This window comes from Pundamilia nyererei, unplaced genomic scaffold, assembly GCF_000239375.1.
Source record: "Pundamilia nyererei isolate P.nyererei 1_Seehausen unplaced genomic scaffold, PunNye1.0 scaffold00167, whole genome shotgun sequence".
NCBI lineage: Eukaryota > Metazoa > Chordata > Actinopteri > Cichliformes > Cichlidae > Pundamilia > Pundamilia nyererei.
In genome coordinates this window covers 777456-794052 of record NW_005187568.1, presented here as the reverse complement: position 1 = coordinate 794052, position 16597 = coordinate 777456, and the positions used below count along the sequence as shown (strand labels likewise).

The 16597-nt window shown below is 40.4% G+C and overlaps 1 protein-coding gene across 3 annotated transcripts in view; it reads left to right on the top strand.

The window, feature by feature from the left end:
- Positions 1–16597, top strand: part of LOC102199413 (tenascin) — a 104905-nt gene that overhangs the window by 57638 nt on the left and 30670 nt on the right. For all 3 annotated transcript variants that reach the window (XM_013914033.1, XM_005745809.1, XM_005745808.1), the window contains exons 2-6: positions 5559–6107; positions 7909–9315; positions 14115–14378; positions 14461–14576; positions 15062–15215. In XM_013914033.1, coding sequence (XP_013769487.1) covers positions 5621–6107; positions 7909–9315; positions 14115–14378; positions 14461–14576; positions 15062–15215 — 2428 coding nt within the window. In that variant the 5' untranslated portion in view covers positions 5559–5620. The remainder of the gene's footprint in view (positions 1–5558; positions 6108–7908; positions 9316–14114; positions 14379–14460; positions 14577–15061; positions 15216–16597) is intronic.

Sequence of the window (16597 nt, the reverse complement as noted above, 5' to 3'; positions counted from 1 at the left end):
TTTTGTAGGTCACTGGTGACAAAAACTCAGCTTGCCTTCTTTGGTACAGAATACGGATCTGGGTCGCTATAAGAACTGAATGCAGCCTTATTGTCTGGGGTTCTTTTCACCTTGAGATTCTGTCACACTATAATAAGGGAAAATGACCAGGAAATGGGCCTCAGTCACGGATATGGAAAATGTGTTTTTTTTCTCTTTATCCTACCTATATTTAAAGGGTAATGTCACATCCCAAGGAGCCACAAATCAAACTAAAGAGCTAAACCCTGCTGACAAATAAATGAACATATTTATCAAAATCAACCTGCCTTCAAGGTGGGATAAATCCCCAACATACAGCATCGCTGTCTGATATTGATTTGACTCTTGTTTTTCCATCAAGGTCACAACCAGAGAGAGATACCAAATTGCTGAGGACAGCACTACAGCTATGAGTTATAATCATCAAACACAGAAATGATTTTCCAGGAGGAGGCCTAGCTTGAGTCGGCTGCTCAATGACTGATCAATGATACGGTTGTTGCTTCTTCTCAGAAAAGGTTTTAGAATTTTATCACCTCGTGCTTTGGAGGACACACACTATATTTCTCTTTCTGCCTTCTTTTTATGGTCGATGAGGCTGTTTTGCTGAACTGCGTAAAAGCCTGATGGCAGAGTGAAGAATGGCTGGGGAGATGCACTGTTAGTAGACAGGCCCAGAAGCCATCAGTTTTGGCTTGTTTCCTTGTGTAAGGTGGGATAAGGGATGAATGAACAGGTGAGATGATGAGTGCATGATGTGGTTCAAATGTGGCAATGATCGAGCCAGCCAATGATATCACGGCAAAAGAGATGGAGCTCCACTCTGTCTGCTCTTTTGAAAAGTCTTGCTCCAGCTTTTGCCAAAATTCAGATTCTAGCAGTTAGTTAAAGTCAGCAGGTCACCACATGCTTTGCATATTAAAGTGAAAGGCCACTCCAAACTTGCTGCAAATTCTGTTTCAGAGGAAACTGTACAGACTTCACAAATTATATGATTTCGATATAGCGGGTAGCTACGACTCAGAAGTTGGAGCATGTGGAAGATTTGTGGTTTGATTCCTGGATGCAAAGTATCGTTGGGCATGATAATGAATCCTGGGTCGCTCCGAATGCATTGTGACACAATACACAGTGTGAATATGTGTGTGAATGGATGGATGAGACATGTTGTATAAAATGCTTGGAGTGCTGTACAGAGAAGATGCAATAAAAAGTCATTTTACAGTTGTAGTCAGAAGTTTAAATGATTCATGATTCTGTTTCTTTAAACTGTTCTTTTCAATGGTGGAATGATTATACAATATACACCATTAATTATTACTTTAAAAATAATTTGAAAAGAAGTTTGAATTTATTTTGTATTTTTTTCTGATACACACAAGGTCAAAAGTATACCTATAAACTAAAATATATATACATACACTCATTTAAATCTTCCAATAAGTAGTGCTGGAAGTTCTCCAATATCCTTACTTGGCAAGGCCAACTTTTTGTTAACTCTGTTTTTTAGTGATCATAATTATCTTCAAATACTAGTTTCTGTCTGCAGCATAAAAAGGATTTGTTTGACAGCACTGATTTGGATTGATCAGCAGTCAGGATCTATAATGGAGAACTGTAGATTTACACAGTTTGGGAAGGACTCTTGGAGCAATTTGCAAACAATGACAGATTCTAAAATCATCACTTCAAACAACTCTATATAAGTACAAAATGTTCAGATTTGTCACCACTTCACCAAGGTCTGGAAGAACACCCAAAACAGTCACACTCAGATGAGAGGAAATTGGTGACAGATATTTGTGAGTCTCGATGGTTCACGAAGGCTCAAGTCTCCTCTGTGAACTGTAAACTGCTGGAACACCAGCAGTTTACAGTTCACAGTGAAGCATGTTTTACATTACTGTAGCTTGAGACCATGACATGAAAAAAACTTCTGCTCCAAAATAGACACCTGCAAGTTTGCCGAAAATTTGCAGCTGCCCATGTGGACAAAATTCAGGGTCAGATGAGACAATGGGTGCAATGACAAGAGGTATTTTTGGACAAGTGAAGACGAGACTTTAAAATTTAAGAACACATGAAGATGAAGCAGGCAAATATTAAGCTTCTTGAATGGCTTTCCTAAAGCCCCAACCTCAATCAAGTTAACTATGTTTAAGTCACGTCCATGCAGGGAAACCAACCAGTTTAAATGAACTCTACCTATTCTTTCAAGAAGAGTTGTAAAATATCCAGCCAGAGCGATGTCAAAAGCTCATCGATGGCTATCAAAGTGTACGGTCAAGTTGCAACTTGCTAAGGAATGTTTAACCAAATAGAAGTGTGGGTTATATGTGTACGTTTGACCATGTGTGGATAAGAGAAAATTCGATATAAATTCAAACTTGTGTACCCAGTTCTTCAGGTATAGAACTCTCTCTTCACAGTATGTACAAAAATCGATAATCCCTGCTAGAAACAGTGTATTTTAATCCAAGCCATGACTTATGCCCAACATGGACCAAGTTGTTTTGGTGTCTAAATCAGACAATATACAAAATCAAAAAGGAAAGAGCAGCCTGAAGTAAACATTTGTCTCATTATCACATGATTTTTGTTGTTGCTGTCACCAGCTATTGTGTTTCCCAGCCTGCTAGATTGTAAAGGTGAGTCTTTTTAGCAGCAAAGCAAAAGCACTTGCTCTCACTAGGTTGTGATCAAATTCATTTTGGATGATACTGAATGAAAAATTGTGCCAAGGGATTATTTTTGAATGAAAATAAAATATTGTCAATTTGTTAGCTTTTTGACAGCTAATCACTACCATCACTGACCAAAACCCCAAACTAAAGTGTTTAGAGTTTTCCTCTGTGTGAGGTATAAAACTTCAAGTGTCTCTGTAGCGCTCATTCACAATGGAGCGATTTAGATCAGTTGCACCAAATGCTTGTGCGCCAGCAGGTTTCCCTGGGTGAAATTCTCCTCTCATTCAACTACAAGGCAAGCAACAAGCTTTGTTACTGTTTGAGAAGCTAACTATACAGCAAAACTAAGTGAGGGAATAACAAAGCAGCAGCAGTCAGATTGTATCAAGTCCATGTCTACAGTGCCAACAACCAGCTGCATTAGCATAGTGCCAGGACCACAGGGTGCCCATGAAGGAAGTCCAAACAGACGGATCAGCTCTGTGTTTCTCAGAGTCACACTAAGATTCCCTCATTCTGATTGTTCTGCTTCATATTAAAAACGACTTTATGGCAACTAAGAAGAGAAAGATCAAATCAAAATATTTCAAGGGCTCAGTGGAAGTTTCTTCTCTTCATCTATTTCTAAGTAAAGCCAACTTTTGCCAGAGCCACAGAGCTCGTACAAAGCCCACTTTGGTCTCTGGGGGTTGGTTTCTCTTAAAGGTCCATGTGGAGAGCAGCCAGCCTTCAAAGTGAGAAAGCCAACCATCCGCCCAGAACTAAAACCTTAGCAGCAACTCAAAGCAATTTTCTGGCTATTTTGTTGATTTAATCCCTAGTTTGTGATGCTTGGGCACAGCAGTGTGACTGTATTAGTGTCTTGTGTGTGTGGAGACAGGAGGATGGTGGGGGGAGCTTTCACACCCCTGAGGGCCCAGATCTTCAGCACTCCCATATTAGAACTTTTACAGTCTACCCATCATGGAGGCGTTCATCCCTGTCTGTCTAATCATGGGACTGGTAATGTTGTGGCTGAGTAGGGGGTGAAGCTGTGGGATCCTTCCAAGCTGAGCTCATCTGTCAGCTTGCCTAATCATGCGTCAGGCTGAGATGAAGAGAACAAGTGGAATGTTACCTGCTGACTGTCACCCTGTGGATGTGAAAATGGCCAGTTAAGATGATCTTGAATCCCACATCATTGCAACTAAGTCTAGAGAGAGGAGAGCAAATTAAACCCCTCCATACATATTCCACTGCAATCACACATTTTTGTGTCTGCTTAGCTAGACATTTTCATGTTGACTTCTAACTGCTGCCATTAACCTTTAAAGTAGCCAAGGCAAACACTGGTTTTTATTAAAGGTAGGAAAGGATCAGTGTCAGCATCTCTGACAAGGTGGAGAAAAAGCACAATTATATAAACTCAACCTAAGCCAAGCTCCTCAAAAAGTAGCGAGTCTGTGGTGATGCATGGAATCTATATTTGTGGTTTTCTGTTATCCTCTTGGTTCCAATTGCTGAAAGGGCCAGGAAATTTACTTTACTTTACATTTCTGCATGTAAAAGAAAAACAAGAACCAAAATGCTTTAAATTCTTTACATCTACCAAGTTCACCAACACCAATTAGCAAAGATTTAGACAAAGGGTTCAACCTCTTTTAAGACAATTTTCAATGATTTTGAGCACGCAAATATGAAAATATTTAACAGTAAAACAAATGCCAAAAACTGATTTGATTTGATGTGCAGCATATTCTGGTTTCTGAAAATGTACATTGTATGTGGCCAGAACAAAACCCATCCCTCACCATAGACATATTGCTGATGACCTGATAGATTTTAGGGTCTGGAAATGGGATGACAACACCTTATTGTGTACACTTTTTAAAGCTCTATAACAAAGACATGCATATAACAAACCTGTATATTCAAATTTAATATAAGATCAAAGCAATAAACAGTTTGTTTTGTTTTGTTTTTTTGTTTTAATCCCACAAACTCAGCACATTTTCCAGCAGAGCTTTTTAAAGAATCATGTTTCAGAAGCATTAAGAATCAAGTTACAGAACTAAAAGAAAACCAATTGGCTTTCAAGGGGGAGCGCTCCGGGAATGCTGACCTGCTGGTTTGCAGGAGTGGAAAGGAAGTTCATCCAGGCCCTCTGTGCTTTTATAGAAAGACCACAGATGGTTTAGCTATACACCAGTATTAATCTGTCAGCTTGGTTTGTGTTCTGGGCTGGGGGGAATAGAAGAGGTTCTACACCGTGCAGGTATTATTGGGGTTGTTTGTGTCATGACAGCTCGTCTTCATGAATGCTTCACTTAGATCCCTAAGGTCACAGGCCAGCCCTTGATCCTTCCCTGGAAACAACAGGGTGTATGTCTCGTCTATTGAGAGCAGAGGGGCAAAAACGGGTAAGTGGTAGCAACAAGAATAGAGATGGGAATTTGTTAGAGGCAGGTAGGGGGAGGTGTTATTATCATATTTCTGTCAAACAACCCAAAAAAAAGCACCAAGCACTTAGTGACTGTAGGGACAAAGAGGATGAGTCCTCCAGAAGAACCTGGATAAGGGAGGTGTAGCTATCGCTTGTGAACAGTTGTGGAATGTTGAGAAAGAGAAAAAGAAAAAAAGCAGCATAGTCAGACAATGAACAACAGAATTTTTAAAATACAAACTATTGGAACCAGCAAAAATGTACATATGTATGTGTGTGCAATCATGTGACTTTTTAGTTTATTCTATCAATAGATAGATGTATAAATACATGTGTTTTTTTTTTACATGTGAATGTAATAAAGAGACAAACCTAATTTCTTTCCCAAAATTGATCCTCTGTTTGTTTGTACTTACTCTTTCCTATAGGAATCTGGAAGGGAATACCTATTTGCTACTAAACTCATAAGCTGCAGTGGCAGGGTGTCATCATGGGAATGAGAAGTTTCTTTTTGGGCTTCTTAACTGTGGCCCTCATCCTCCAGTTTGCCACTGCTGGCCTTGTCAGGAATGTCATCCGCCATCGCAGAGAGGCTCTGATGCCGAAGAAAACCCAGGAGAACCTCACACTCCCCCATCCTGACCAGCCAGTAGTTTTCAACCATGTCTACAACATCAACGTCCCCTCCACGTCGCTCTGCTCTGTGGACCTTGACTCACCAGGCGGTACTGACCTCAAGCACAAGACCGTCCCAATGGAGATGCAGAACACCGAGCACATGGAACACACGATGGATGGTGACAATCAGATCGTTTTCACCCATCGCATCAATATCCCCAAGCAGGCATGCGGCTGTGAAAACCAGCTGCCAGACATCAAGGCTATCCTGAGCAGGCTAGAGATGCTGGAGTCAGAGCTGTCTAGTCTGAGGGAGCACTGTACCAGTGGAGCAGGTTGCTGTGGAGCTCAAGTTACAGGTAAGTCTACATCTGTTACTGTATATGCACTCACTGTAATTACAAGTGTTATAATGACAGTGTGTTTACTGTACATATAGGCTCAAGGCTCACATGTGTACAGGCATTTTAATAAACATCGGCAAAAATGCACAGAAAAAGCTTTTGTCCTTAAAGGTGCACTCAATAAATCTTTGAGGTTATTTGATAAAAAAAAAATAATTCTCTTTTAATTAACCTATTAAAAATAAATATGAGTGAGCAGCAGTTTGTGGAAGCCACCATGTTCCCCAACATATCTATCTACAATCTACTGAAGTGTCCCATCCATCCATCCATCCATCCACTTTTCACAGGGTCGCGGGGGGGGGGAGGTGCGCGCTGTATCCCAGTTGTCGTACTGAAATGTATTATTGAAAATTTTACACAAAAGAGGCATTTTTGGTCACTGAAAATAGCAGTTTTAAAAAATTCTTCCCAGGAAGAGAAGTTTGAGAAACCATATGTGGATTAGGGAAGAGAAGAATTTGTCTTGCAACATCTATAATAATATGCAAGTATGCATCTTTATGTCCTTTTCTGATGTCAAACTAGGTGGGAGTTAAGTTAAAGCTGTCCAAGGTAGATTTCTTTAAAAGTCTATGGTATTGCATATTTGAAGTGAGTATGACTTATATGGCACATAAGCTATACTGACTTATATGACATAAAAGTCCTATGCCATCGACATAGGGCAGCACGGTGGTTAGTACTGTTGCCTCACAGCAAGAAGGTCCTGAATTCAATTCCACCATCAGGCCAGGGTCTTTCTGTGTGGAGTTTGCATGATCTCCCCGTGTTCGCATGCGTCCTCTCCTCTGGCTTCCTCCCACAGTCCAAAGACATGCAGTTAGTGGGGATAGGTTACTTGGAAACTCAATTTTTCCCATAGGTGTGAATGCGGAAGTGAACGTGAGTGGAAATGGTTGTCCATGTGTTAGCCTTACAACAGATTGACGTCTTAGGGCGAGAGGCAGGTGTACCTGAAACCTGAAGGTGTACCTGACTCTGAAAAAGGATAAGCAGATGGATGGAGGATTTGTATGACATGCACAAATGTTTTTCATCTCTCAAGACTGCCCATCAAAAAAAAAAATTGCCAGGCAACTAATCTGTAGACAGTAGCCGGTTATCAAAAAAAATAAATAAATAAAACAACTAACTGTTATTGAAGTACATAATTGTGCAGTCCAAATTCAGTTTCATCCAGACAACTTATGGTTGAGTTGAATATTTAGAGCAGAAAAATATAAAGTTTGGTGCCTGCGCTTTGAGCTTATATCTCCTTACCAATATAAAATTTTTAATTGGGGAGTGATGAGTAATTATTTCCCAGACTTCAGGTGGATGTTAGGGTGGTAGAGGGGTTAAAGAAGGAGCTGGTGATATGGGGCAACAGCAGCACTGACTTGTCAGTCATAATTACAATTTTGTTTCCAGGTTCTATATTGTATGGCCATCTGTTCATAACCATTTAGTAACCAAGTTAGTCATCAGGTATTGTTACTTTAAACAAAGGGCATATGCATTTAATTTCTTCATTAAATTAAAATGATGTTAATGTTTCTTGTTTAGAAGATGATGTCAGTGTTTCTGCCATGTTTGCTGGGCAGAGACTCCAATTACTTAGACTTCACTTTTAACACAGTAGCTTCTGTTTGTTTCATAATTTTACAAAAAATATTATTACAGGACTAAGTAAAGCAGTGCCAAACTGGAGGATGAGGAGTGCACATTTGCAATAATTTAAATGGAAATCCTTCTCTTTTTTGCCATTTCTCAGGTGAAGTGTCCTCAAAGCCCTACTGCAACGGGCGCGGAAACTGGAGTACTGACACCTGTAGTTGCGTATGTGAGCCTGGATGGAAGGGCCCCAACTGCACTGAACCTGAGTGCCCCAGTGACTGCCAGGACCAGGGGCGCTGTGTAGATGGCAAATGTGAATGCTTTGAGGGCTTTGGCGGGGATGACTGCAGCATTGAGCTCTGCCTGCTGGACTGTGGCGACTACGGTCACTGTGTTGATGGGTCCTGCCTCTGCGAAGACGGTTTTATCGGTGAGGACTGTTCTCAGACCAACTGTCTCAACAACTGCCTGGGCCGCGGACGCTGTGTGGACGATGAGTGCATCTGCGACCATCCATGGGCGGGTTTCGACTGTTCTGAACTCATCTGTCCAAACGACTGTTATGATAGAGGACGCTGCATTAATGGTACCTGCTACTGTGAAGAGGGCTACACTGGGGAGGACTGCGGTGAGCTCACTTGTCCGGGCAACTGTAACGACCACGGGATCTGTGTGAATGGCCAATGTGTGTGTCACACTGGATACACTGGTGAGGACTGCTCTAAGCTCACCTGCCCCAAAGACTGCAGCGAGAAAGGTCACTGCTTCAACGGGAAGTGCATCTGTGATCCCGGATTTGAAGGTGAAGATTGCTCAGTCCTCTCATGTCCTGACAACTGCAGCAACAGGGGACAGTGCATTAATGGAGAATGTGTATGCGACCTAGGATATCAAGGTGAAGACTGTAGTGAACTCTCCTGCCCCAACAATTGTCAAGACCGTGGCCACTGTGTGAATGGGCAGTGTGTTTGCGAGAAAGGTTATGCTGGTGAGGACTGCAGCATCAAGACCTGTCCTAAAGACTGCATGGGACATGGAGAGTGTGTGGACGGTGAGTGTGTGTGTTTCACCGGCTTTACAGGGAAAGACTGTGGTGAGTTGACCTGCCCCAATAACTGCCTGGACCGTGGTCACTGTGTGAACGGGCAGTGCATATGCGAGAAAGGTTATGCTGGTGAGGACTGCAGCATCAAGACCTGTCCTAAAGATTGCATGGGCCGTGGAGACTGTGTGGACGGCAAGTGTGTGTGTTTCACTGGCTTTACAGGGAAAGACTGTGGTGAGTTGACCTGCCCCAATAACTGCCTGGACCGTGGTCACTGTGTGAACGGACAGTGCGTTTGTCATAAGGGTTTCACTGGTGAGGACTGCGGTGAGAAGACATGTCCCAAGAACTGCCTAGATAGAGGCTACTGTGTAGATGGCAGCTGTGTGTGCTATGAGGGATTCACTGGCCCAGACTGCTCCATATTAACCTGCCCAGAAGACTGCCACAACCAGGGGCGCTGTGAGAATGGAGTGTGTGTCTGTGATGAAGGATTGATTGGAGAGGACTGCTCAGAGGGTAAGACAGTTTATATATATACTTTCTAATAAAATCATTACCTACACGAATAACTTTCTACGCAACTTTACCCATGTTTAGGGTTAGGAAATGTTTTAGCTACATTCTCATCTGTTAAAATTCACCAGATCATTGGCAACACAGACTTTGGGTAGGTGTTGGATTTTGTTTTGATCAAACGATTAACAGGTAGTCCATCTGCATCTAATGGACAAAGGTCACTCTTTTGAGGATGTCAATGTTCACATTATGGAAAGAGAAGACAGATAGTTTGAAAGAGGAGTGAAAGAAGCCATCTATGTCCACTGTGAACGACCATCTTTGAACAGAGGGCGGGGCTTACGACACCAACTGTCTGCCATCTATAATCCAGTTTTGAGATCCCTTCTCAGACACCTTAATGCCCACTCACATCCTGGGCCAATTGACCTCAATAAATCACATGATAGGGTGGGGCTAGATTTTACAGTGGGTTAACCCAGAACCTTGGCTGATTGTGACCTACACCCATTTTCACACCTTGGTTCATGTGATTAGGTAGAGGATCAATAGGGGGTCCATGACCCACTTGGGGACACTCCCATAGGGCTTAAAATCTTGGACTCTCCACCAATTGCCCTTAAAACTGAAGAAGCTTCTTGGATGAAATGTCTCCAAGGAAACTTAAAGGAGTCCAGACACTTTTCTTTCCAAGCTCCTTAGACAATAGGTAGTTTACTTAAATAAAGACTCCTTATGTAATATTACAGAAACTTTAGCATTAAAATACACTTAAATAAGGTTTTTTAGTCTGTTGGTAGTGTGTGCCAAGAGTTCAATTTTATTTATATACCGCCAAATCACTATAACAGTCGCCTCAAGGGACTTTATCTTGTAAGCTACAATAATACATACAGAGAAAAACCCAACAATCATATGACCCCTATGAGCAAACACTTTGGCGACAGTGGGAAGGAAAAACTCCCTTTTAACAGGAAGAAACTTCCAGCAGAACCAGGCCAAGGGAGAGGTGGGGCCATCTGCCGTGACCGGTTGAGGAGAGAGAAGGAAGACTGGATAAAACCGCAGCTTTAAGTTATGGTGGCTTAAATTGTTTTAATTAATGAGAGGAACCTTTACAACAAAAAAAGTTTAAGAGTTGTAAATTTGTTTCATTTCTTGTGTGGGCAAGACCTAAAATGTGCATTTTCTACATTTATAATTTTTTATTAGATTGGATTATGTAGTGCTGACTAGGCAAGAAGCTGACACTAGGTAAATATTTATCTTATCTGAATTTATATTTAGCCAAATATGCCAAATAAGTGAAATGTTAAACTTTTAGCCATTTGACTTGTGACAGTATAAATTCACATGTATCTAAACAATTCTTGACATTTGATTGAATTGGTTTATTTGTAAAAGCAATCACCAGTACCAAAGTAATTTACTGTGACTGGAAGTAACATGCCAGATTCTTTGTTATAGATCCTGGTTCTGCCGGAGGTTTCTTCCTGTTAAAAGGGAGTTTTTCCTTCCCACTGTCGCCAAAGTGCTTGTTCATAGGGGGTCATATGATTGTTGGGTTTTTCTTTGTATGTATTGTGCGATCTACTATGCAATATAAAGCTCCTTGAGGCGACTGTTGTTGTGATTTGGCGCTATATAAATAAAATTGAATTGAAGTTTCTAAGGCAGTTTTCGCCCTTAGGACTAGGGATGGGTATTGATAAGATTTTCACGATTCCGATTCCATTTTCGATTCTGTTTAACGATTCGATTCTTTATCGATTCTTTTTAAAAAAGGAGAACACTAAGGTCGATTAATGTTTTATATCTTCTCTTTGAACAAGATAGAAATTTAGGAGTAACATGGCCTTACAAAACCAACAGTGAGATCTTAAAAGATCCACAACCTACGGCTCTTCAATGGGGTGTCACAGGGTCCCCAGGAAAAAAAATTGTAAATGTAAAATAATAAAATAAATATTCTTCTGTAGCAATAACAAAGTATAACATAAATTGTTCTGTAGCAATTACACAAGAATATCCAGTAATGTCCCTGCCAACATTAAACACATTCACTTACCGAAAATCGGGGGCATCTTCTGTGGCAAATGGGTGCAAGCCTTTTACCACAAACTTAGTCACTGCTCGGTGAAATTCGTCTATCCTGGCCTGAAAGGAGACGCTACCGGTAGACTGCAGCGAGAACTGCCAGCATCTGAGCCAGCCAGACTCTGTCTGTCTCTCATCATGGTCACCTAAATGCACAGTAATGGCAGGTTTTGTAACAAGGCAGATCGCGCTAACATAATATGCACTGTTAGTTGATTATTTACCTGCCGCATTAACGGGAGAGGACGTGCAAACGTTAGGAGAGGAATTAAAAACACGACATTCATTTAAGGTCATCGCGTGTTTTGTGAGCAAATGCTTTTGCATATTCGTAGTGTTTCCTCCCTTAAATTAAATATCTACTTTGCAAGTATTGCAAGTTGTCATCCGTTCTCGTAAAGTATAACCAAACTTTTGAGCGTTTAAGCCTGCCAGGTTTACCTGCCAGGTAAATGACGCTCCGCAACGTGGTGACGTCATTCGGGCGACTGGAATCGATAAGGGAATCGTTTGCAAAAATGGCAAACAATTCCAAGGAATTGAAACAGTGGGAACCGGTTCTCAACAAGAACCGGGTTTCGATACCCATCCCTACTTAGGAAAAAGCCTTGTTATGTTTTAATCACTGTTTTACATTGGCAAGTATGTCATTTTCGATTTGTGGATGATGATTTCTCATTACAACCAACTTACCTAACTTTTCCCAAGCTAATATAAAGTCACATGGAAAAATGTTTAAATGCGGTTTTGGAAGCTGCTGGTTAAAAATCAGCTCTTTAGTGGTGAAGCTTGAATTTGCACAGAGACAGTAGTTAAAGTTCTAAAGAGCTCTGGTTACACCACAACTTACATTACCGCAAATAGGCATCAAGCTTGTATATTTGAATTCAATAATGCTATAAATTAAAATAATGAAATACCATAATAACCCTAACCATTGGATGGAAAAAGGTTTTTCTGACATGGACCAAAAGCTATTTCTTTTTTCTCCAAAGCAGTCCTTTTTGCCTGTCTCCAAAACATAGAGGGCTGGTATTTGAATTTTTTCAGATTTGGGAAACAAAAAAGGAAAAATGTACAAGAACTGTAAGAGTGAAATACACAATACCCTGTGTGAAAAGTAAAAAAGAAAGAGGAGAAAGAGAGGTATGAGGAAAACTTATCAACTGTATGCTGGTGTTACCTTTTACTTATGTTCATCTGTTTAGGCCAGGCAGTAAATACTTTAATAAAAACTTCCTAAGTTTCATGTTTAGAATAAAACTTTTTAAAAAGTAACAAAAAACAAGCTTTTATTAAGGTGAGGCTGAAAGTCCAAAATCAGGGGAAAACAAAATGCATAAAGCCAAAATGGAACAAATCAGGGATAACACACAGGCAGATAAACAGTACAACACAACAAAGGACTAAGGCATACAAATGACTTAAATACACACATAGTTAAGGAAAGAAATGGAAAACACCAGAGTATACAGCAGAAAGTAATTAGGGACATCAAGACAAGGGAATCAAAACTAAATAAAACAAACACGAGTGAAGAGAATGTCAAAATAAAACAGGAAGTAACTAAACTATGGAACATCTAACACCATGACAAAGACTTAACAACAAGACACAGGGAAGACAGGAGAGGCTGGATGACTGAAACTTAGTTAATAACTTAGAAATAATAACAATTCTTGTGGATTACAAAATAGGCATAACTAAAACTGAAAAACCTCAGAATGGAATCATGGAAATAAAAACAAGAATACAAACTCTGCAAAATCCAAAGGTGAAGCATTCCAAGAATGTAAAGCTCACTCTCTGGGCATTATTTACTTATAATGGAACCGTATTGTATTTTGTATATATTCATTTTGTTTTCTTTGTTCTTTTTAAAACTACGTTAATAACTTGTAGTGCAGTAGAACATAATTAAGGGTAGCAGATAATGGATATTTGCTTTGATTACATAAACACTATGGAGAAGAAGGCAATAGATAACAGGTATTCATTAGCTAATACCTAGGCATGAATAACTTGAGCTTATTATATAATATTATACTACAGAATATTTTTAACTGACTAGCCAACTAATTCTCTGATCCCCAGCATCCCCGCTAGGTTTGGGTTTTGTTTCAAATGCTGCATAGGTACATTTAAAAAAAACTAGAACATGGTGTATCAAATGAAGTGTCACATTATGGTGGTAATATATACATTACCCAAACCAAACTAAGCTCTAGGTGAAACGGTAGATGGACTGGTTCTTATATAGCGCCTTTTAGCTTGCTGGAGTAGTCAAAGCACTCTATATAACATCCTTATTTGCCAATTCATACAACCTTTTTCTACACCTTGCTATCTAACACTCACCCACATTTATCCTCTGATGAACATACTGGAGAGAAACTTGGGATTGAGTATCTTGCCCAGGGATACATAGGCATGCAGACTGGAGCAGCCAGGGATCCTACCACCTTCCAATTAGTAGATGACCTTTTCTACCTCTGAGCTACAGCCACTCTGCTGTGAGCCACCAGTATCCACGTGGATATAAAGAGGTTAAAGTTATTCGTTCCACAGAGCACTTTACACTGTGTTTGTCACACCCACAAATAGCATGGCAGACAGTGAGGAGTAACATAACAAAAAGACTTTGGAGGTCAGCATGTTTTCAGCGTTGATGCAGATCAGTGATTTTCAATGTTTCTCTGCAGTGTCGCCACCTAAGGACCTGACAGTGGTGGAGGTCACCCCAGAGACAGTAGACGTATCCTGGGAAAATGAGATGCGTGTGACAGAATACCTAATCACCTATGTGCCCACGGCCTCTGGAGGCTTAGAGTTGGACATGAGGGTACCTGGGGACCACAAGAAGGCCACTATTAGGGAGCTTGAGCCTGGAGTGGAATACCTGATCAGTGTCTATGCTGTGCTCAGCAATAAGAGGAGTGTTCCCGTCACTGCTAGGGTGGCAACATGTAAGTGTAAGATTCTAAATGCATATTTTAGTATAAATGTAGATGAAAAATTGTAAGAGTGTTATCATATTTCCCCTCACAGATCTTCCTGAGCCTGAGGGTCTCAAGTTCAAGTCAGTGCGGGATACTTCTGTGGAGGTGCAGTGGGATCCATTGGACATTGCTTTCGATGGCTGGAACCTCATCTTCAGAAACACGGTTAGTTCTGCTACCTGACCTCATGTGTTCCACGTAGTAGTTAAGCAATTATTTATACTTTCCACCAGGGGAAACCAATCATTAAGTGCATTAATGTGCATATTTGAGGATGGAGTTTAGAATCTTCCTCAAAAATGCTATAGCCACGCCAGAAGACAAAAACACAGCAGTTAAAACTGTGAGCAAGTCCTGACAGCTCCAGTGACCATAAAGCACAGAGTGAATGTCTCTGTTTAACACTTTATTTTCCTTTTAGAGGAAAATAAAACCTTTCCAAACAGGGCTACTTGGACTTGTTCAATACTATTAAACCAAATTCCCTGTCAACTCTTAAATTCAGTTGCCACCCAGAATGCTTTTATGTATGATCGGACTGGTTTATTTTCCCCTCTTTTGCTTTACGCATGATGCCAGGACAAGTCTTTGTAGTGGGTGCTGATTGGTGGGGGTTTTTGTTGGGGGGTTTTTTTTGTTGGTGCTGGCAGAAAGAGGAAGACGGTGAGATTCTGAACTCCCTGGGCCGACCGGAGACCACCTTTGAGCAATCGGGCCTGGGTCCAGGCCAGGAGTACGAGGTCAAACTGGAGGTGGTGAAGAACAACAAACGTGGACCGCCTGCCTCCAAGAATGTCGTCACAAGTGAGTCTCCACATTTATACTGGCTGATTTGTTTTTTTATTTTATAACAGCATCCTCTATGTATTTAAAAAAAGAAAAGCATTAACCATTAACCATACTGAACAGACCCTAACCTCTATATTTATGGTCTTGCTTTTTAAACATGTGCACATATAGCATACATTACTTTTGTCATTCATATCATATCAGGATTTTCTGAAGCCAATTGGCATAAAAAAGATTTATCTCAGCTGAAAGATGTTTATGTATTTTAATTTCTAAATACTTTTTGTATTTTAAGCCTGGGCAAATGTTTTAACATTTAGTCCTAAAAAAACACAGACAGTGTCATATACAGAAATAGGAATCACAATTGTCATTTATAGTTGTCATAGTTAAATGCAAGTTGTTACTTTTCAATATACGTTCATTTGTTCCTGGGTTATCTGTCGTGTAGTCAGAATATACTGGAAATACCCTGACATGTCAGCATCAAGTGGTTTGCTCATTCGATAGCATTACACTGCTGTGGTTCAGTACGGGCAGTAAAATCTGATATGGATTTTCAGATGTCTGCTTTATTGACTTTATCTAGCTAAAAGCCCAAAAGGCTTCTACCACTCTGAAGGGTTCAGGCCTGAGGATCATGTAAAATGAGGAAACAGGGTTTTAACTGTAACTTCATCAGCAGCAACCAACAGTGAGTTTTAAGGTGTCCTGACTGGGGAATATGGGGAACATTTTTATGTGCATAAGAAGGGAAAAAACACCTAAAACTGGCACTTCTCGTTATTTAACTTCAGCTGCTGCAAATGAATTTTACTTCAGACCTGGATGTATCTGGTTTCACTGGGTAAATAGAGAATGCAGATTTCACTGTTATCACTGTTATCTAACAGTACCAAGTTAAAAAAAAACAAAAAACAAAAGGCAACAGAAACATCAAATGTTAAATATTGTGCATCAATACTTTCTGAATAACAGTGTACAAATGCATGAAAATCAGGTCAGATCTTCCAACTTCCAAAAACAGTATTGTTCTTTGAGGTACGTACGTGGAGCCTCCTATGTGCTTCATTTTGTGCTACCATTAAGATATAAGCCCAGATAGGCATTTTATACCCTTAGAAGAGAGTAAAATACTGTAGCTGTTTCTCTGTGTTTACACTTTCTGTATAAACACCTTGTTGAAGGGGGGGCAGGTATAGCCCCTCACCCTATCAGAGCTGAGATGGGCTCCTGGAGCCTTGAACAGGATAACTGGTGAAGTAAATAAATGAATGAATGAATACATTTCTGCATATGACATTTTTTTCAACTGATATATTTAAAAAGCTTTTTGACACACACACACACACACACACACACACACACACACACACACACACACACACACACACACA